Source organism: Fonsecaea pedrosoi, assembly GCF_000835455.1.
Source record: "Fonsecaea pedrosoi CBS 271.37 unplaced genomic scaffold supercont1.4, whole genome shotgun sequence".
NCBI lineage: Eukaryota > Fungi > Ascomycota > Eurotiomycetes > Chaetothyriales > Herpotrichiellaceae > Fonsecaea > Fonsecaea pedrosoi.
In genome coordinates this window covers 2,310,797-2,330,643 of record NW_013550612.1, presented here as the reverse complement: position 1 = coordinate 2,330,643, position 19,847 = coordinate 2,310,797, and the positions used below count along the sequence as shown (strand labels likewise).

At 54.4% G+C, this 19,847-nt stretch overlaps 6 protein-coding genes across 6 annotated transcripts; 5 read left to right on the top strand and 1 right to left on the bottom strand.

Annotated features, from left to right (window-relative positions):
- Positions 1 to 496: 496 nt before the first annotated feature.
- Positions 497 to 2,235, top strand: Z517_06648 (uncharacterized protein; the record flags this gene model as incomplete). The annotated part of the gene is made up of 3 exons (XM_013428387.1): positions 497 to 983; positions 1,112 to 1,801; positions 1,859 to 2,235. 3 exons carry the CDS (start codon positions 497 to 499, stop codon positions 2,233 to 2,235), a joined length of 1,554 nt encoding a protein of 517 aa, XP_013283841.1.
- Positions 2,236 to 6,332: 4,097 nt separating this feature from the next.
- On the bottom strand, positions 6,333 to 9,217 carry Z517_06647 (uncharacterized protein; the record flags this gene model as incomplete). Its single annotated transcript, XM_013428386.1, has 3 exons — positions 6,333 to 6,576; positions 6,645 to 9,085; positions 9,149 to 9,217. The coding sequence occupies 3 exons, from the start codon at positions 9,215 to 9,217 to the stop codon at positions 6,333 to 6,335; spliced, it is 2,754 nt and encodes a 917-aa protein (XP_013283840.1).
- A 1,898-nt stretch (positions 9,218 to 11,115) lies between these two features.
- Positions 11,116 to 14,625, top strand: Z517_06646 (uncharacterized protein; the record flags this gene model as incomplete). The annotated part of the gene is made up of 1 exon (XM_013428385.1): positions 11,116 to 14,625. One exon carries the CDS (start codon positions 11,116 to 11,118, stop codon positions 14,623 to 14,625), a length of 3,510 nt encoding a protein of 1,169 aa, XP_013283839.1.
- A 726-nt stretch (positions 14,626 to 15,351) lies between these two features.
- Positions 15,352 to 16,200, top strand: Z517_06645 (uncharacterized protein; the record flags this gene model as incomplete). The annotated part of the gene is made up of 1 exon (XM_013428384.1): positions 15,352 to 16,200. The coding sequence occupies one exon, from the start codon at positions 15,352 to 15,354 to the stop codon at positions 16,198 to 16,200; it is 849 nt and encodes a 282-aa protein (XP_013283838.1).
- Positions 16,201 to 16,661: 461 nt separating this feature from the next.
- Z517_06644 (uncharacterized protein) lies at positions 16,662 to 17,414 on the top strand (the record flags this gene model as incomplete). The annotated part of the gene is made up of 1 exon (XM_013428383.1): positions 16,662 to 17,414. One exon carries the CDS (start codon positions 16,662 to 16,664, stop codon positions 17,412 to 17,414), a length of 753 nt encoding a protein of 250 aa, XP_013283837.1.
- A 514-nt stretch (positions 17,415 to 17,928) lies between these two features.
- Positions 17,929 to 18,993, top strand: Z517_06643 (GTP cyclohydrolase I; the record flags this gene model as incomplete). The annotated part of the gene is made up of 1 exon (XM_013428382.1): positions 17,929 to 18,993. The coding sequence occupies one exon, from the start codon at positions 17,929 to 17,931 to the stop codon at positions 18,991 to 18,993; it is 1,065 nt and encodes a 354-aa protein (XP_013283836.1).
- Positions 18,994 to 19,847: the final 854 nt, after the last annotated feature.

Genomic DNA, 19,847 nt, shown 5'->3' with positions numbered 1-19,847 from the left:
AAGGAGCTCACTTTCGGCCCACAAACCCATACCCCGGACTCCACCGGAGCGCCCCAAACCTGGGGTCATTTCAACCTCCGGCACTCACCTGGTAGGTTGGTTTTCTCGCCCGAATGCACCCTCCTTCTAGGGGGGCTACCCTCTTTTAGGTGGCACCTCGAAAGCCTGGGCATCTGTTCAGGTTTTGGCGAAACGACAGGTTGATCCCTGCTGCTGGTGCATTCATGACCAGGGTATTTTCGATCCTGTGCTCCGGTGGAGTGAACTCGACTACGCTGGTTTTGGTCTCTGGACCTCGCTTTAGTGTCTTGTCAATATCACACAATCCCTCCTTTGCCTGATCAAAACGTGGATCGAGCATACTCGAGCATAAAGGATCCAGCGTCCCCGTCGTAGGAAGTCTGCCTCACTCAGTTTTCCCCTCACTCTTTCCCAGAAATCCCTCTCTCTCTCTCTCTCCTATCGTTCTGTGCCGCTCCTGCAAAACACACCCAACATGGCCGCCGTCCCGGTCCCTGTCGAGAAAAACTTCGACATCAATGAACTCGAGCGTGCTGATACCAGCGTGTCGGCTGACTCGGACAAGCTGAACGACGCGAGGATCAATGCCTTCACCCCAGAAGAGCAGAAGAAGATCATGTGGCGTATTGACAGACGGCTCGTGCTCACGTTGGGCTTTCTCTACTGCGTCTCCTTGATGGATCGTACCAACACTGGTATCGCCGTCGTCGCCGGGATGGGAGTGGATCTCGTTCTCATCGATAACCGGTACTCGATCCTCGTGCTTGTCTTCTTCATCACCTACGTCTTGCTGCAACCTCCAGCTACAGTCGTCCTGCGGAAAATCGGTCCCCGCAAGTTCTTGCCCACCATCACCTTACTCTGGGGCATGACTATGTGTGCCGCCGGCTTCGTCAAGACCTGGACCGAATTGACTGGTCTTCGTGTGATTCTTGGTGTGTTTGAGGCTGGCTTCTTCCCAGGTACGTCCCAAAGCAAAAATGGTCGTGGTTCTCAGATGGGGGAGTATGAGTTATCAACGCAGAAGAAACCCCGAGTCCACCGACCATTATTTTTTCCCGCCATTTCTGAGCTGACCACGGCATTCTAGGCTGTGCCTATCTCCTTAGCTGCTGGTATCCTCGTTACGAACTCCAGAAACGCAATGCCGTCTTTTACCTCATCGGATCCATGGCGTCCGCCTTCGCTGGTATCCTCGCCTATGGTTTCTCCCAACTGAAGAACCACGGCTCCGGTCCGAAATGGTGGGGTCAGCATTATGGACCAACTGCAGCAGACCCGGATGCGCCATCAGGCATTCTCCCTGGTATCGCGGGCTGGAGATGGATCTTCATCCTTCAGGGTGCCCTCACCTGCGTCCTGGCCATCGGCTCCTACGTCCTGATTGTGGATTTCCCTGAAAAGGCCACAAACTCCTTTGGGATCAAATTCTTGAACCAAAAAGAAGTTGATTTCGTTGTCGCCCGGATCGAAAAGGATCGCCACGACGCCATCCCCGAGGAATTCAGACTGGGCAAATACTTGAAGTGTGCTTTGGACTTGAAGGTCTGGGGTTTCGCCGCGCTCTTTGGCCTTACAACGACAAACACATATGCCATTGCGTATTTCCTGCCTATTATTCTCAATGACGGCATGGGATTCGGTGTCGCCGCCTCGCAGTGCCTCATTGCGCCTCCCTACGTTCTGGCGGCCATTGTCATGTATCTTTTCGCCTACCTTGGCGACAAGTTGCATCTTCGATCGCCATTTATCCTTGCAAATGGTTGCCTGCTCCTGATTGGTAAGTGTGATGTCGCGCCTGCGCTCTTTTTTCAACCCTCTAATACCCTCCTCACAGGCCTCCCTCTTCTCGGCTATCTGGACAGCGTCCCAGCTCGCTATTTCGGCGTCTTTGTCGCGACAACGGCGTGCAACGCCAACGTGCCCTGCGTTCTCACTTGGCAAGCGAACAACATCCGTGGACAATGGAAGAGAGCCCTCTGCTCGGCCACGTTGGTCGGCGCGGGAGGTATCGGAGGAATCATCGGAAGTACGGTTTTCCGCGAGCAGGACAAGCCCGATTACCACCCAGGCATCCTCACCTGCATGCTCTCCAGCGCCCTGATCATCCTCATCACCCTGGCTTTGGATTTCAAGTTCTATCGGGCCAACCAGCGAGCGGCCGCCGGTGGCAAGGTGATCGAAGGCCTCGCGGGATTCCGCTACACATACTAAGCGAAACGCGCAACTGAATGGCTCCCCGCAGTTCTCCATATCCACCGCTACCTCTGAATATGTATGAAATCCCTGCTGTCACAGGGGGGAAGAGATACAAAGCGGTTCGCAATCGAGTCTATACCAGCGGGAGGGGCGGAACGCAATGCCAAGCATCACGTGACGCGCCTCCGCGGGACGACGGCAGGACTCGACTCGTGAGAAACGCCTTGGAACTTTTGACAAGATAGTATATACTTTATTAAAAGATACATTATTGCTTCATCCTACGTGTCTCATCTCAGAATGTGATACAAAAATAAATCGTGGCAGGGGGGACACAAAGCGGCCGCTGTTCCCGAACGAACCCTGGCAATTCTGCAGGTGAGAGTGAGAGACTGAAGAGTCAGCGAACTCGTTCGTGGTCCCCTGGTCTCTAGTCTCAAGTCTCAGACAGGGGGCAGGGAACCGAGTTCCATATCCGTTGGAAGGGTATGTATGTAGGTAGGTATCTACCGAGCATGTCCGCGTACCGAGCCCTCGGTATGAGATACACACACACACACACACACACGGAGTACAAGTGCCTGTACCGAGTACTCTCGCAAGTCCTGGGCCATGGCTGCAAATCTGCCTCGTCATGCACCTACCTAAATATTGAAAGACGCTTTGCCATTGTCAGAAGTCGAGCACGAGGACCCGAATGCCGGTACAAGTACGGATCCTATCGCTTACTCACCGATCCCGTCCGTCACACGCTCCCACTGCAGGCACCAGCGCCATGTATGTACCTTCAAATACCCTACTCGTCGATGTTTTTGCCCGTCTGCTGGTGTGGCGGCGATTTCCAGAACGCATTCGCTGTAGGACAGACGGATTGTCCTGTGTAGAGAAGAGAATACGAGTCAGCGACGGGCTAGGGATGTAGAAAGAGGAACTTACTTCGTGGATGCCCTGATATACTCGTACGAGTTCGATTTTTTTTTTTGGTATATCGAATATCGAAGATCATATATCGAGTTTCGAGTATCGAATATCAATCATACCTTAAGAGCCTCTACGAAGTTCCTCTTTCTACATCCCTAGCCCGTCGCTGACTCGTATTCTCTTCTCTACACAGGACAATCCGTCTGTCCTACAGCGAATGCGTTCTGGAAATCGCCGCCACACCAGCAGACGGGCAAAAACATCGACCAACAAGGAGCCACCTCGTCCACGAACTTGATGATTTGGATACATATAACAAGAGACAAGGACCAAATACTGCTGATGAGACTATACATCCTAGCAGCTTGGAGTGGATTTCCTTGAGGTTGTACACACGGGAGACACGCTCCTAGATCATGGCCCAGCTACGGAAAAATGAAGGGGGGTGTAGACAGAATGGCTCAGAGTGCATCAGGAGAACGTCTGCACCACCACTATGGCCCAGATCGATAGCCCGGGCGCGACACCAACAACCAAGTATTTGAGGATATCATCCTATTCATGTCAAGGCTAGGAAACCGCTGTGTCTAGATCTGCGCCTCGTTGCCTTTTGCAGGCGATGCAGTCTTCGAGATCACCGTGAAGCGACTTCCCTTTGCTGGCTGGGTTGCCCTCCCTCGTCAAAGCATGCAACTGAAAGCGAGGTCTCGGTACTGAGGGCGGCCTGCTCAACCCCAGCAAGAGACTGAACGACAATCGCACACCACCGGATCCGGATCTCATGCTTGCGCGAAGCGAGGACTCTGTACTCGTCTGCACAACACTCGACGTCGTCCAACAGGCTCCAGACGAAGTGGTCGGGTACGGAGCCCGCAGCAGGCAACCAGACTAGTGTCTACTCTTACCTACATGCGAGTAGTGGTGTTTCTCTCTCCTTTGAAAAGCGTCAAATTTACCTCTGTACATTTGTTTTCTAGCCCGTCATCTGCCGTCAGGATCCAATCTCACCCGCCGGGAAGAATACGAGCCCTAACGATCCATTTTCCCTCATTCAGGAGACCAAGGAATGGCCAAGAAGACGCCTATCCTCTATCTGGAGGTATCGCCGTCAGCTTCCACAGTCTATGGGTCCCGTGGAGTGGCTTTTTCCCCACGTTTCTGAACCTCCGCATCCGCAGCGGGACCAACCCCGACGGATTTGTGGACGGGGCTTGACGTCTATTGAACAAGCAAGGGATCACGCAACCTGGTCATTTGTCTTGATTCTGAACAAGTATCCATAGTCCTGGTTGGGCGAATCCCCCTCCAGGTGCCCCGGTCTGTCCGCAGCCACCGCTAAGGCCGTCGAGGGGATCGTCCTGCGGGACCTCTAGCTTTTTCATGGCAGCGGAAAGCATAGACCTTGGCGAGAAAAGCATCTCGGGGTCTTCTCCCGGAATGCGATCATTTGCTTTCGAAAAGATTGCCTTCTTGGACACCACCCTGCAAGGCGCATCGGATCAAAGTTGCAGACCCAACCCAACCCAACCCTTTACCAGGTCGAGATAGATGCCTCGGCTTCTGTTGAGGCAATGTGTACCAAGCACGCGGTATTCCATTTTTCTTTTTCTCAATGTCGGCGAAATCTAGTTATCCAAGACTTTTGTTTACCGCTGAATAGCCATAGCCATCGCCATCGTCATGGCCAAACCGCGGAATACTATACCATTCGTCGTCGTTCTCCACTCAGGTCTTACCCAAGGGGAAGAGACCAAACCCGGCAGTTACATTGAGGCCAAACCTGGAACTTGAGATCATGGTTGGGAACTTTTGGTCGGTTCATTATTTACTGGGGAAACGGGGGGGTCTGTTTGTACTACTACGGAGTACCTCGTACTCTCGTTGGGAATCCTTCTCCGAATCGTGGCTTGTCCCAGTAAAGAGGCCCTGAGAGGGTTACCGGAGGCAAACATGTACCACTACTGCCCGGACAATTGCCACTGCCAATGCTCGCTTCGCCCCTGCCCAGGACTTATTTGTAGGTAGGTAGGGCCCTACTCGATACAAGTAACCCGCCCTGCCTCAGCTCACCCTGGACAAAAAACCCCCCAGAAGCTGCATGGGCCGGGGGTCTGATCTTCTGGAATCCGAGTCATCTGTCGTGCATGATAAAAATCATGCTCGTTGCCCAGGCGGGTGGATGGTTGGTTAGCCTAGACAACTAGTCCAGGACCTAGACTTTGGACTTCCCGACCGCCCTAGCCCGGCGCAACTACGAGTCCATTGGTGCACTTACCCCCTTTGGTACACAAAGTGTGTCTGCAGGTAGGTAGGTAGGTATGCATGTCTGCGGAAACGAGTTATGCGGGTACTCTTGGATCACGGGTCGATGCCGGTGGAAGGGGTGATTAACTTCGGCCGAGCACCTCACTCAGCCAGCGCCTCCAGAGAAGACGGTGGACGGGTGGTGGCTGAGAAGAGGGCGGTTTGCACGCACCAGCCCTTCCCTGAGTCAGAGATTGCCGACGAGGACCTGGTCATCTGTGCCCTCGCCGAGACGCCAGAACCCAGACGGCTCCTCTCGGAGGTATACCTGTACTTTTGGCAGGGGGTCGGAGCTGGTAGGCTCGTCTCCCTGAGATGCTTCGGAAGAACTTCTCCCAAGATCTTCGCCTGCCCCAGCACTACCCGGAGGCTGATGTTGAGAGAACCTCCTCTACGAGGCCCTGTTGGAAGGTGGTGGCTAAGGTGGTGGTTGTCATATACCACCCTCACAAGCACTCCCAGGAGGCCGGCACCGCACAATCTGCTCCTTGTGGCCCTTGAGAAGGTAGGTTGCTCAGGACCAGGCTGTCATATGTCCTCCTCAGAGTTCGTGTGTCCGCGCTGAGGTACGTTGAATGTGGAGATACTGTCCTTCCCAGGCGCCACGAGATGCGTCTTTGGGGAAGGCTATTGCGCCAGAATTCCAAGGCACCTCCATCTCCACCATCTGCAGATATCAGCTGATGAACTCGGGTATGTCCCCTTCGGCGATACAGAGCGGTCGCGTTGTTGAGAGACAGTGGTCCTCCAGCCTCATATCTGCCCAGCCTGGAGTATCGGCATCACGATCACACTGTCGTCAACGTGGTCTGCCCTTTCTTACGGCCGTACTTGTCCGCGACTGGGGTGATATCGAAGAGAGCTCTCGTGTCCTTGCCTGTCGAGTCTCAGTCAGGAGGCTGCAGAAAACTCCTTCCCAGCTCGAGCTCCCATCGCCTCAATCCAAACCTGACCCTCCCGATCCTGGGCATCTTTTGGAGCGCCGCTGTCTCCATGCGAAGCACAGTCTCTCGCCACAGACACTGATTAGTCCAGTCATACGAGCACATGACCGCGCGCTGCATGCCTCCTTCTGAGCCGCAGAGAAGGGCGACAGTGGGCGGTCGCGCAGCACGAAATGTGGTTACAGTCCTATTATATCCCAGGTCAGAATTGCTCGAGAGAAAAATTCAGCCAGATTACACAAAGACGGCACATACATAGTATTCGTGTCGACCAAAGTGAAGAGTCTCAGCTTCTCTCCCGTTGTCGATACCGTTTGCGCACCACCTCCCTCATTCTCGCCTGCAAGCAGAGGATCTATGCCCTCGCACTCGTCATCCAAGAATTCACTGTTGACCCGGTGATGGGACATGTTGCTGGCATAAGGCGCCCACGAGAGCCGGTCTGAAGGAAACCCAAAGATCTTCGTCTCAATCTTGCGCAGAGACATGTGTCCCTCAAATCCGAACAGCCACGGCTGGGTGTTCCAGACCTTGCCTCCATAGATATGGAGGATCAGCATCGGGGAGAGGAGGATGGTGACCAACGCGACGATCAGGAAGAGCGCCCCTATCGCCTTGCCGGTAGGGTTATTTGTCGAGAGCGCCACGGTGAGGACGCCAGTGAAGAACCACGCCGGCGTGCCGCGCACAAAGTACCGGGCTAGCATGCGCGACCACGTCTCTCGTGTGGTGATGGCGACGCGCTGGAATTTGTCCCAGTGGATTGTAGCACCGTAGGCGCCGTCGAGGATCACAGTGTCGTCCTTGCCGATGCCTGCGACCTGGCAGCTAGGTTCGATGTCCCAGAGTTTGGCGCCCCAGCAGTCGTCGAGGTTTGTCCAGTAATGTCTTTTTCGGCTTTCGTCATCGACGGTTCTCGTTCCGTACTGGCCGTTGTCACTGGTCGCGTGGTTGTAGTGTTGGCCACTGCTTCGGGAATCGTCACTGTCCTCTAGCGGAAGAAGGCATATCATCCTCTCGAGCAGACGGTCACTGTCGTTTGCCAACGAAAGGCGCGCAAAGGCCTGAAAGGCAGAGTCTGTCTGGCTGACCTTTGGCCGTTGTCTCAGCAGGCCCATTAGTGCATAGGACAGGTCTCCTTCGAGGTATTTTGTCGTCCCTCGTTCCACGCGTCGTTTGAGGCATTCCAGTGCCAGGACGACGAGTTCCAGCCGGCTCAAGGCCAGTGAGCCCTCGTAGTTGTCGATCAGCTGTCTCGCCACGTCGCCGTCGTCCCAGACCTGGGCAGGGAACTCCATCTTGGAAATCTCCAGCGGAGCACGCGCGTCTCCCCCTCGCGTGTATACCTGGATCTTCTCCCCTGCAGGGCCCAGCAGAACTTCGGGCCACGTCCACATTCGCGTGCCCCATTCCCTCAGCAGGTCCAGCGTGGTGACCGAGGGCGGGAGACGGTCCTGACCTGTCCGGCCGACGACGATGACGATCTTTGCCGCGCCGCGGACGACATCGCTGATGCGGTAGACATCTTCCTGCAGCTCGACCTTGTCGGTGGACATGCAACATTGGTCGGTCCAGTACGCGGCCACGTTGGCACTCTTGGCGGCCTCACGCGCGATTCTGTGGAGGGCGTCGGCATCAGAGGCCGCGTCCCGGCATTGGAGACAGTTGCAGTACGAAGAGCCAGTGCTCTGGACGTCTTTCCTGGCGTCGGCACATCGCCGCTCAAATTGGTTCTCGGCCGTGTAGGAAATGAAGATGTACGTTGGCTCGACACATCCGCCGTGCTCGTCAATCCAGACCTGCGGGTCGAGACAGCCTCTGGGGTTGCTCTCGGTCACGCGGTCCAGAAAACACAAGAGGCGCGGTCGCAGACACCGCTCAGAGAGTCGGGAGTCGTTTGCCGTCCCAAAGGGTCCGGGGTTGGGCGTCTGGCCCTTGTTCTCGCGAAAGTTGCGCGCGCACAGAGGGTAGGACCAGTATCGGTATGGCACGGGATCGTAATTGCCATTGTTGCGCACTTGGCCCTGCACGTCGGTCGGGAAGATCATCAGCACCAGCAGGCCAATGCAAGTAGGGAGCCAACGCAGGCCGACGTGGAGCCATTGTTCTTGTTCCCACGCGCCAATGCCGGTCGAGGACGATCCGCGAAGGCCGTAAGTGAGATCGGAACTCGAGCTTGGGACAGGCATGTGCGAGTAGGGCCAGTAGGCCAGGCGGATGAGCCAAGGACTGACGTTCTCGATGTACGTCCTCCGCCAGGTCGTCTCGTTGTCCGCGTCGTAGAGCTCGTTCACCGTCTGGACACACAGCTTTTCCACCCTCCCGTCGAGCGGGTTGAGGTACCGATCGTCGTTCAAGCCGGCGTACTTTCGCCGAAAGACGTCTCTGTGCCTGTAGACGTTGAGCCGTCCACCACTCGCAGATCGGTAGTAGTGGCCGGGGAGCTGGTAGGAGTGGGGAGACGTCCAGCTGAACCAGGCGCGCTCGTGGAAGAATTTTGGGTCGAGCCAGGAAAAGACGCGCTTGAGGTGCAGGTTGTTTGAGAGTCGGTTGAGCTTCGAGTCGGCGTCGAACCGGTAGGGGTTGTCGTCTGGCTCTTTGACGCCGTGCACTTCGTAGTCGTCCTCGTTGAACTTTTGCTGCGTGGTGAGAGGAGCCGCAAAGTCGTTGTTGAGGGAGACGCCGTCGTTGATAGACTATTTTGATCTATCAAATCGTGGCCTTGTACTGGACTAGAGGTATTGACAGGATAAACTTACCATATTGTTCGAAGAAGGCATAGCGCTGTCCGACTGATGGTATGCGGGAGGGTTGTAATAGTCGTTCATGTCGTACTAGAGGCATTTAGTCTCAGGAGGCGTCCGACAACAAAACGGACATAAGGGCAATGGATCGTACAACGTGAGACTCTGGCACAGCATCGTTGACAGGAGGGAGAGCGTAGTCCCCAGTCGGTAATGCTTCGTAGGGAGAGCGCGGTTCTCGGCCTGTGGTAGGACGTCTTGATATGCGTATGGGATTATGTCGGGCGGGAGGAGGGCTATGGATCGTGTAGTCATTCCCCCCTTCGGCGGACTGGGCGTAGAAATATGGATTGTATTCTGTCGGTCTGGAGCTTCGCTGTCGTTGTCCGTATGATTGAGGCGCCGATAAAGGATAACTGGCGACAATGAACACTGAGAAACGGCCAAAGGCTGGATCGACACCTTACCTCTCCTCAGATTGTTCTCCGTTCCACCAGCCTTGTGCGTGGGTGCCCTGGTGCTATACTCAGCATCCAGAACCAATTGCGACTGAATAACAATGCACTTACCATTTTCAAAGTAGAATAGCGGCGATCGGTCCTTGAAGCAAGATACCAGGTTCAACAGGCTCGAAACCCGTAAAAGAAGAAAAAAATGTTAGAGAGACCTACGTGGGAGCACGAAATCGAACGATGGCTATCAGGCTGCAGCTGCAAACTCAATTCGCCCTTCTATATGCTGCCAAGTCCTGCCAGCGAGTCGCCTTGTACATCCAAGGCGGACTGCCCTCGTATACAGACGGCAAGCACCAACCGAAAGGCTCTGAGCTCTGGAGAAAGAAAAAAGCGATTGGCTGGGCGCGGGTCAAAGAATTTCTAGTCCCAGCAGGAGGGCGAAGGGAGCACATCTTGAACGGGCGGCTGAAGCCCACGGAAGACATCAGATTGAGTTTTTTGGGCAACTAGAAACTGACCACCTTTTGGTGATGCCGCAGAAGCCGGAAGTAGGACGCTTCTACGACGAGCGCCCTGTCTCTTCTTTGATCTTCATCCAAAGTAGGCGAGGAGCTCAACCAAAGGTCAGCCGACCCAGAGTCCCCAGGTAGATTGGGCCGGTTTGATTGGCTGCCTGCTCGTGAACCGATGGGGCCAGCCTTGGTCTGGGCTCTTGAATACGAGAAAGGCGACGTCTGATTGCACAGAGACAGCGCCGATCCATCGTGGGCAAGAGAGTTCATATTTATGGGAAGTAACAGCAAATAGTCTGATCATAAGAGATCGGAGAGTTCCCTTTCCTGCAACAGGTGGCTGGGGAATATGATGATGATGATAAACTTTACCTTCGTGGCCAAGTTCGCATTTGAAATGACTCCTTGGTTCAAATGACAAGCCTCAATAAGCCCGCCCAGCAACGAATCTCAACCAGCCTGACCACAATATGTGTCCTCATGGAATTCATTTTCCGGCCTCGGTTGCTGGACAATCAAGTTCAGAGGTTGTAGCAAAAGGGCATACGTCACAGTGGTACACAGAATGGAAAGGTTGAGGTGCATAATGGACGGCGAGGCTGAGACCGCATTTGCACTATACCAGATTCGGCGTGTTTGTTGCAAAGCTCCACTTATCACGTGCTTACTGCACTTCAGGGCTCTGTCCGCCGCTGTTTATTTACATCTTGGGCTTGGCAACTGAATAACGGCGACAACGGCTCCTCCTCCATCATCACCACCGCGCGCTTTGAGTCGACTGCGTATCATTCCGGCTGCGCAGCCGAAGCTCGCTTCCTCAGTCGTCGTCCTGAAAGCTGCTTTGACTTTTGTGCAGCGCGCTGTCGTTACAACTCTGTGATACTTGTTAGCAATCGCCTGTTTACGTCTTGCCTAAACACGACTCTCAATCGGCAAACACTAGATGCTGTGGCATCTCCGATCAATGCGACTCGAACCTCCGCGACGTTAACGTTGAGCGCGATACTCGGTCACAATGTCATCTCTACTCCCTGCGAAGTTCCCTTGCTGGTGCCGCGCAGTCTATTCCTGGGGCGGTGAAACGGACCGAGACCTTGGGTTCATCGAAGGCGACTTGATAGAATGCCTCAATGCTGGAGACGGCTCGTGGTGGATGGGAAGACTACTCAGAGACAGAAGAATGATGGGCCTGTTTCCCTCGAACTTCGTGGTTGTGCTCGAGGAAGATTTCGTCCCAACTCGCCGATCGGCCAGTCCCATGCGGGATTTACACAAGAGCAACAGTGGAAGCAAGACGGTGCAAGAGAAGAAGGAGAAAGCAAAGTCGAGGCGTCCGTTTAGCGGTTATAAACATGCGAAATCTCCTTCAGTCAACAGCGCACCTGTACCTCAGCAAGCCGCACCAGTTTCTGCACCGGCGCCGCAAACGTACGACACACGAAACCCTCCATCAACGGTCTTGTGGCAGCAGAGACCACCGTCCAGGGCCCCTTCAAGATCACCATCTCCCCTGCCACATCATGAAATTGGCTCTTCACCCCCGCCGCCTCCACCACCCCACCGGATCATTGGAGGCAGAGCTGCCTCACCTGCACCACAAGCATTCGACATGAATGATCGATACCAGACATTCTGCCGCACTCCTTCCCCAGCACCACCCTCAGTCAACGGACACACTCCCCCAATGATTCGGAGTGCCATAGACGATGTCATGTCCTCTCTCGAGGATATGACATTAGTAAGAAACGATTCTGTCCAGCAGGAGAAGCCATTCAATCCCTGGTCCCCCGAGGCTTTCGACGACTTTCGACGATCTGATGCTCGTCCAGGTCCCCGCCCAGTCACCAGTCTAGGGCTCGGTGCTGGTGGCAGCACTTTCTCCGAAGGACGCATCAACTATAGCAGTCGCCACAACAGCCCAGATCGGTTTCAAGATGGTCCACCTCGATTAGAGAACTACGTCCAGAGAATGGAGAGTCGACTGCGCCGTATGCAACAGGCTCGAGAAGGGCAGGACTCAGATGTACCGGACAGTGACCCTCCGGAACCACCGCCCAAGAATTCGCCGTGGGCAAACTCTGCCAAGGCAGCTCGTCGACTATCTATGCGAAGAAGGAAATCCGCCATAGATGTCGGTGATGGTACTCTCTCAAGAGCCCTTACGCAGAAGACGAACTTGACCAACAACAGCAGCTCCAGTAGCGGAGCACAGAGTTCTGCGAGCACCGGGACCAACTTTTCGCGCCAAACAGCCATGACTTCTCAAAGCATTATGAGCGGATATTCGGCTGGTGCATTCAGTGCTACAAGTGCGGGAAGTCTGGCAAGAAAGAGAATGGGCAGTCTTCGAGACCGTATGGCTAGACCCATGACTAGCACCGGCACCAGGGATGAGCAATGGAACCAAATGGAGACACGACCAAAGACGCCAAACACAGGAACATCTTTTCACGGGAACCATGACACCAGACAAGGGGCCAAGTCAGCGATCGGCTGGGAAGATGCGAGTCGAGGTGCAAATGGTGGGTTGGGGGGATTCACGACTCCCAAAGCCAAAAAGCCAGGGTTCTTTAAGAAGTTAATCGACAGTGCAAAGACCGGTGCTGCGAGCGCTAGAAGCACTATCTCATCCAGTCAAGCAGGAAGCACCTCTGGGTCGCCCACAAAAATGACGGGTATCGCTGGCGGAACCGCATTCAATGCGCCAGTAACCACTACTCAGTCGCACAGTACATTCGGGAGGGATGCTGCCAAAGAGATGGGACTCGTCAGCGGAGCCTCTGGCTCATATATTCTCACTCGCCGCGACGTCAATCGATCAAACACGCCAGGACCATCAGAACGCCAAGAGCGAGCCGATCGATGTCAGATGCTGGATCAGCCTGTTATCTGTCCAGTCGAAGAACTCTACGAGAATCTCCAAGGAGACGAAGACGCCGATGGACAACCTGTGTATTCGCCGTTCCAGCTCAGCAATCCAAGTTTCAGCCAGGTGGACAAGGCTGCTCGGTTCATCACAAGCATTCCTAGCAGCATAACGGCAGGGGGCCTCGCGACGGGTTTCATATGCCGCCCATATCGAAGTGGCGTACAAAGATTACGAGCGATATTTATTTGGTGCGCCGAGAGAATTAGCTGGGAAGAAGATCATTTTGACAGCTACTCTTTCAACAAGGCAGCCGATACTAGAAGAGTCATTCAAAGCAAACGGGGAAGCAGCAAAGAAGTCGCAGAGGTTGTGCTTGAGATGTGCACTGCCATCGGCATTCACGCCGAAGTCGTGCACGGTTATCTGAAATCCCCTGGCGAAGAACTGGACTTGGATGCGATTGCTCGACCAAACCACTTCTGGAACGCTGTGCTCGTCGATGGAGAATGGAGAATGATAGACGCCAGTCTGGCTAGCCCGACGAACCCGAAAAGAGCATTATATTCCAGCATCAGCACCAGTATCGCCGAAGCATGGTATTTCTTGACACGACCGAGCGAGTTATGCTGGACGCATGTTCCCGTTGATGAACTCCAGCAACACATGATTCCCAGCATCAGTCCTGACGTGCTTCTAGCCCTACCTGGAACAGGCCCACCATTCTTTCGGCAGGGCTTGTCGATGCACGCTTATGACACCAGTATTATCAGACTGGACGGCCTAGAAATGTGCACATTCAGCATCAATGTCCCTCCCGATGTTGAAATTGTGGCAGAAGTGGAAGCCAGGAGATACCTCTGCGACCAAGACGGCGACGTCTATGAAGACGCCGACCACCTAACTAAGAAACGTGCTCTTGCACAACCAAGCTGGTACCGCACAGTGCCTAACACGGACATGGCGCAGAAGCGATATGTGATCAAGGCCATCTTGCCAGGGGACGAAGGGTTCGCCTACGTCAAGGTCTACGCTGGGAAGAAAGGTCTGATGCTTTCTTCGAGGGATATCGTGCATCCCCTGGCTCTTGCAGTACCTCTGTACCACTCGGGCGAGAACCCAAGCTATGAGTTTGTCATGAGGCATCCCACACCGCATGCCACACGACAAGATCTCTATGTCGTGCAACCGCAATGCTATCGCCTTGGGGCGGGAGAGACATATGTCTTTTGCGTGCGGCAACACCCCTCGTCGATCGCATCTACGCCAGCGAACGAACAGAACGGCTTTGAGGTCCGCCCTGTCAGTCCCAACCCACTCGGACGCCCAGCGAGCGCAATGAGCATGACTAGCAGTACGACCGGTTCCAACCCCAGTGACTATACCTACGGCAACAACGCAAACAACGCGGCTAGCGTCAAAGTCAAGGACAAGCCGGCCAAACTGGCGATCCAGTCTCCCGGCGGCAAAATCATCAGGTTGAACCGTAAGCACGAGGGGATACCGCAGCCTGCCAGCCTGAAGGAAGTGGATGGTGAAGTTCTGGGAAGCTTTTGGGAGACCGCCGTCAAAGTCCAAGAAAGGGGCATCTGGAGAGGCCTGGTCCTTGCGGATCGGAGTGCCCGGTGGTGTGTTTGGGGAGAGTGGGAGTGCGTTTGATGATGGTGAATGCTGCGGGATCTAATGCCCTCTGAAACTGGGTAACATCGGTACACAAGAGGGAATCAATTTAGCAAAGGTCGCTGGGGAATGAACTTGGGATTTGGAGCATTGAGGATACTTGCTTTGGGAGATTAAAAGTTCCGGACTATTTATGAGGAGGACAGCCGGCTGGGACACGGAGGGTTTGAGCGCGAGTCGTTGAACATGCCAGTTTTCTATGGATGAAGATTGCCCTGCGCGCTTATGACTTTGCTTCTTGCCTTGATGGTGTGACGACACGTTACGATGTTGGTCATACTCGTACATGTATGTCTTGTACAATTACAGAATTTCAGGGATTTTTGTTGTTTTTTTGGCCGTGAGATCAGAGGACTGATGATGGCCTTTGATTGAGTGGTTGGTTAATGCGGTTCTCTGTTAGATGGAGCAAAGCGTTCCTATGTCTCTCACAGCTCGACACGTCTGAATTCGAAGTGTTACATGTCTGAGGTTGTTGGTGCTCTCTGATCATGATGCTTCGCGGCCTTTGTCCGCTTTGATATAAAATACAGGGGCAGCTCAAAGCTTGAAGTGGGGTAAGATTCTATGTTGAACAACCGATGCCGGAGCTATTGCAAACCACCTTTAACACTTATACCAACATCTACCCGCAGATAGACAACAGGCTTGTTCCCTCTGACAGTTCGCATACTAGAGTCTGGACGCAAACCACCACAAACTATCATGGACCAGAAGCCCAATCCCAGCGACTTTAACCCTTCGGGCCACTTCGATCAGCTCTCGTCCAAATATGACAATCTAATCGGCCTCATGACGGGCGACATCGCACGCTACACCTTACAAGAACTGATTGAGCCGCCCAGTGCGGACATGGTGATCCACGACAACGCCTGTGGCACAGGTCTCGTCACCGAATACCTGCAGCAGGTTTCTTCCCAGCGGGGAATCTACCCGAGGAAGATCCACGCCACAGACTTTGTGCCGTCCGTCACCCAAGTGATGCAGAACAAAGCGACGCAACAGCAGTGGAAGAACGTGGACATCTCGGTCATGGACAGCCAGGACCTCACGTTTGCCGACGGCACGTTCGACCTGAGCATCACCAACTTTGGCATCTTTTTCCTGCCCGACCCGCAAAAGGGGGCGGACCACATCCACCGCACATTGAAGCCCGGCGGTGTCGCGGTCGTCACGGCGTGGAAAGAGCGGCGGATCATGGACACGATCGCCGCGGCGCAGGAGTCGATCCGGCCGGATCTGAAGACCTTGTCGAGCCCGTGGGCGGAGCGCTGGTCGCGTCAGGAAACACTGCGAGACGTCCTCCTCGCCGCGGGCTTCAAGGCCGAGAACGTGCGCATCGTGGAGAAACGGACGGACGCGGTGGTAGAGCCGTTCCTGCGCGACCCCGACATGGTCGCCAGGTCGTACCCTGCGGCTGTGGAGGGGTGGAGCGACGAGGAAAAGGCGAGACTGGGAGGCGAGATGTTGAGGATCGCGCGCGAGAGGGATCCCGAGGGTGGGGGGGTCGGCGGTCTCTACTTTGTAGCGTATGTCGCGATAGCGAAAAAGTGAAATGATAACTAAAATGACTGGTGGTGATTGAGCCTTTGTTTGTCTCATCTAGTCTACAGTGCGAATACGGGCATTTCCCTTCCCCTGTGGGTGTCTGCCCCAGACAAGCATCACGACGCACGACGCATGAGCTGAATTCGCTGCTCCTCTACTCAAAACATCTCTGCCTCTGGCCCTTGAAACGCGTAGATAAAATTACAATTATATCACTCTTGATCCAAGCCAAGTCCATCTTGAGTCTCTCTTTCCCCTTCTGGGCGTTTGCTGAAGTGCGGGGTGCGCTTATCCCAGCCATATCAAGGGGTACGGGCCGAGAGAGGTCTAGATGTCAGCTAGGTTTCATATCAATGTTCCCCTCGTGCGACTAATGACTTGATACAAATTACTTGTCTCACCTATTCCATCTGCAACTCAGCCTCTCTTCATTTCGCACGCAGCTTTCTGTGATAGCAGCCACAGAAATGTCATCCAAGCCCGTCATCGTGTTCGTGCCTGGCGCGTGGCATGTCCCTGAGACATTCCATCTCGTGGTTGGCGAGCTCGAGGCCGCCGGCTACGAGACCAGGGGAGTCAAACTCGCCTCCGTCGGCTCGCCCGAGCCGCTCAAAGACTTTCAGCCTGACGTGGAGGCCATCCAACAAGTGTTGAGGTCGGTCATCGAGGACGAGGGGAAAGAAGTCTTGCTCGTCGTCCACTCCTACGGGGGTGTCGTGGGAAACGAAGCTGTGAAAGGCCTGGACAAAGCCTCGCGCGAAAAGGAGGGCAAGAAGGGAGGCGTGTCGCACATCTACTTTTGCTGCGCCTTCGCTCTCCCTGAAGGGGTGTCCCTGATGGACGCGCTCAACCAGACCCCCCTGCCGTGGTTCCGGATCAATGACTCTGAAGACATTGTCAACCCCGCCACGCCGATCGACACATTCTACAACGACGTTGACGACCCGGAGAAATACGTGGCAATGCTGAAGCCGCACAGCTACCGCACCTTTTTTTCAAAGGTGACCCAGCCGGGCTGGAAGTTTGTGCCGAGCACATATCTGCTGTGTGAAAGGGACGAGGCCATCCCGATTCATGCTCAGAAGGGGATGGTAGAGGGGGCTCAACAGGCTGGGGCGCAGATGAGGGTCGAAACCGTCGACGCCAGTCATTCGCCGTTCTTGAGCATGCCGCAGGAGATGGCGAGGTCAATTAGGCGTGCGGCGGGTGAGGCAGTGTAAAGGGGGAACGGAGAAGGGTGAGATACAGCCGAAAATATTTTGAGATGTGAGTAGGTACATATGTATGAGATGTGTATATTACACCTGGTGTGTGCCTGATGCCCAGCGAGCCTCTGGAAGAAGGAAATGACACAGTCTGACAGAAAGAAGATGCGCTCCCAGAACTCAGATGCTCCGTCGTAATACTACCCCGGATCTTGTTCAGCCACGCCAGCCACACCTCCTGCTTCCGATTGGCTGTCGATGACTGCAAGGGCGCAGGCGCAGGCCCAGACGAAAAAAGGATTCCGATTTCGTCCCCGAGATTTTCTTCATGGCCAAACCAGATTCTGTGACCATCGCGAGGGCCTGACAGCACAACAACCAACCCAGCACGGTAATACCTTTTGCCTGCCACCCTTCTTGACATATCTCTTGGAGCTAGAATACCGCCCGGGGTTCTTTTATTTCGTGAAAAGAAAAACATGCCTCTCCCATAAACTGTCGCGTTCTTCCCGCCTCTCGCTGCCCCGCCATGAGTCAAAATAATCCTCCCCCAAAACTCCCCTCTCTAGACCACAGCACCAGTATCCCTCCTCCCGCAACCTTACACCCAAAGCCTCGCTCTGCCGTACCCTCATACCTGCTGAACGGTTCCTCTCCCCTACACCGTTCGCAGACGACGACTCGAGCGCAGGAACGAGAGAACCTGGCATCTTCTATCCAAGCTACGTACGGCCGGCGGAAAACCATAGATCTCACCGCCGAAGGCCAAACAACCTCACAAGCCACCATGCCGAGCGGGACGTCATGGCTGGGCTTGGAGAACACGCAAAAAGACACCGAGTCCAAACGTCCTCCAACACTGCATACCCCCGCTCGAGACGAGCGAGACGAAGCACCACCCACCCCTCCTGCCTCCACGGTGTCGCGCCCTGCAAGTCCCTATACATTGAATCCGCCCATCGACTTTGACGGTCTTTCCTGGCCATGTATCGGCACTCGCGAACGCCTCGATCAGACTCCTGAACAGGCACAGGTTCGCCTCGATAAACTCGCGGGGGCGGTCCGGACGATATTTGAGTGTATAGGTGAAGACCCCGACCGCGAGGGACTGCGAGACACCCCGGAGAGATATGCCAAGGCGCTGATGTATTTCACCAAGGGCTACGAGGAGAACGTGCGGGACTTGGTCAACGGGGCAGTCTTTCATGAAGACCACGACGAGTTGGTCATCGTCAAGGACATTGAAGTGTTCAGCTTGTGTGAACATCATATGGTGCCATTTATTGGGAAGATGCATATTGGATACATTCCCAACCGACGCGTGCTTGGGTTGTCGAAATTGGCTAGGCTCGCAGAGATGTTCTCGCGCAGACTGCAAGTTCAAGAGCGGTTAACGAAGCAAGTTGCCCTGGCGATCGCCGAAGTCCTGAAACCACAGGGTGTCGGGGTCGTGATGGAGAGCAGTCATCTTTGCATGGTAATGAGAGGCGTGCAGAAGACCAGCAGCTCCACGACGACGAGTTGCATGCTAGGCGCCATGAGGAGCAGTGCCAAAACGAGAGAGGAGTTCTTGAGCCTGTTGAACCGGAAGTGATGGTCCGTGCAGCCTTGTACGACGAATGAATGGATGGACGGAGGGCTTCTGCTGTCTCTCGGGACTGCGTTTATGATCAGAGACATGTCTAGGCAAATGTGTGGCGCTTTGGCGAAATTTCAACAAAAATATGGGAATTGGCGTAACCTCAACTCAACGGTGGTTAAAGTCGCTATCGATACCCAAGGTGAACAGTACTTTGTACTGGATGGATATATATCTGGGAACAGCTCGACTCCCTAGTAAATATGGATATGTATGATGCTTGGTTTGGCTGTTTTGCTATTTGCCTTCACGTTCCCACGTAGCTCTGAGGTGAAGTCGGATGACTAGGAGATTGTTCTCTACTCGCTGCCTAGGCATCTTGTCAGCAGAGATTCGCATATCCCTACCGTAGGTGTATCAATATGACTGACCGCTTGGGTACCTCGTCAAGAGATGTGATATGTGGTTGCTGCACGTGACGTGTCTTGGCACAATTTGCTCATGGTTCGTGACTTGTGACTGGGATATCGTCTCTCTCCTCAGGCCCTCGTCTGCTATACTTCTTCGTGTCTACGGACTGGGATAGTCTGTCGACGTACTCTCAGTCTAGTGAATCTTATTGCACCTGCCTCAGAACTCGATAGACGCTCGCCCGCGCCAGGCTGAGCCACGCACACTCCGCCTGGCGAGTCTATCAATCCAGACAAGGCGGAAACCGTTCCGGACTTACTGATAGCTAGCTAACTTTTTTGCTCCCTTTGCAAACGACACAGTCTTGCAGCCATTGGCCCTCGGACTCAGCCTTGCCGCACGTATCTCTGTTGCATTAAGATTAGCGATAGAGCTCAGCCGGTACCCTGTATCGTGAT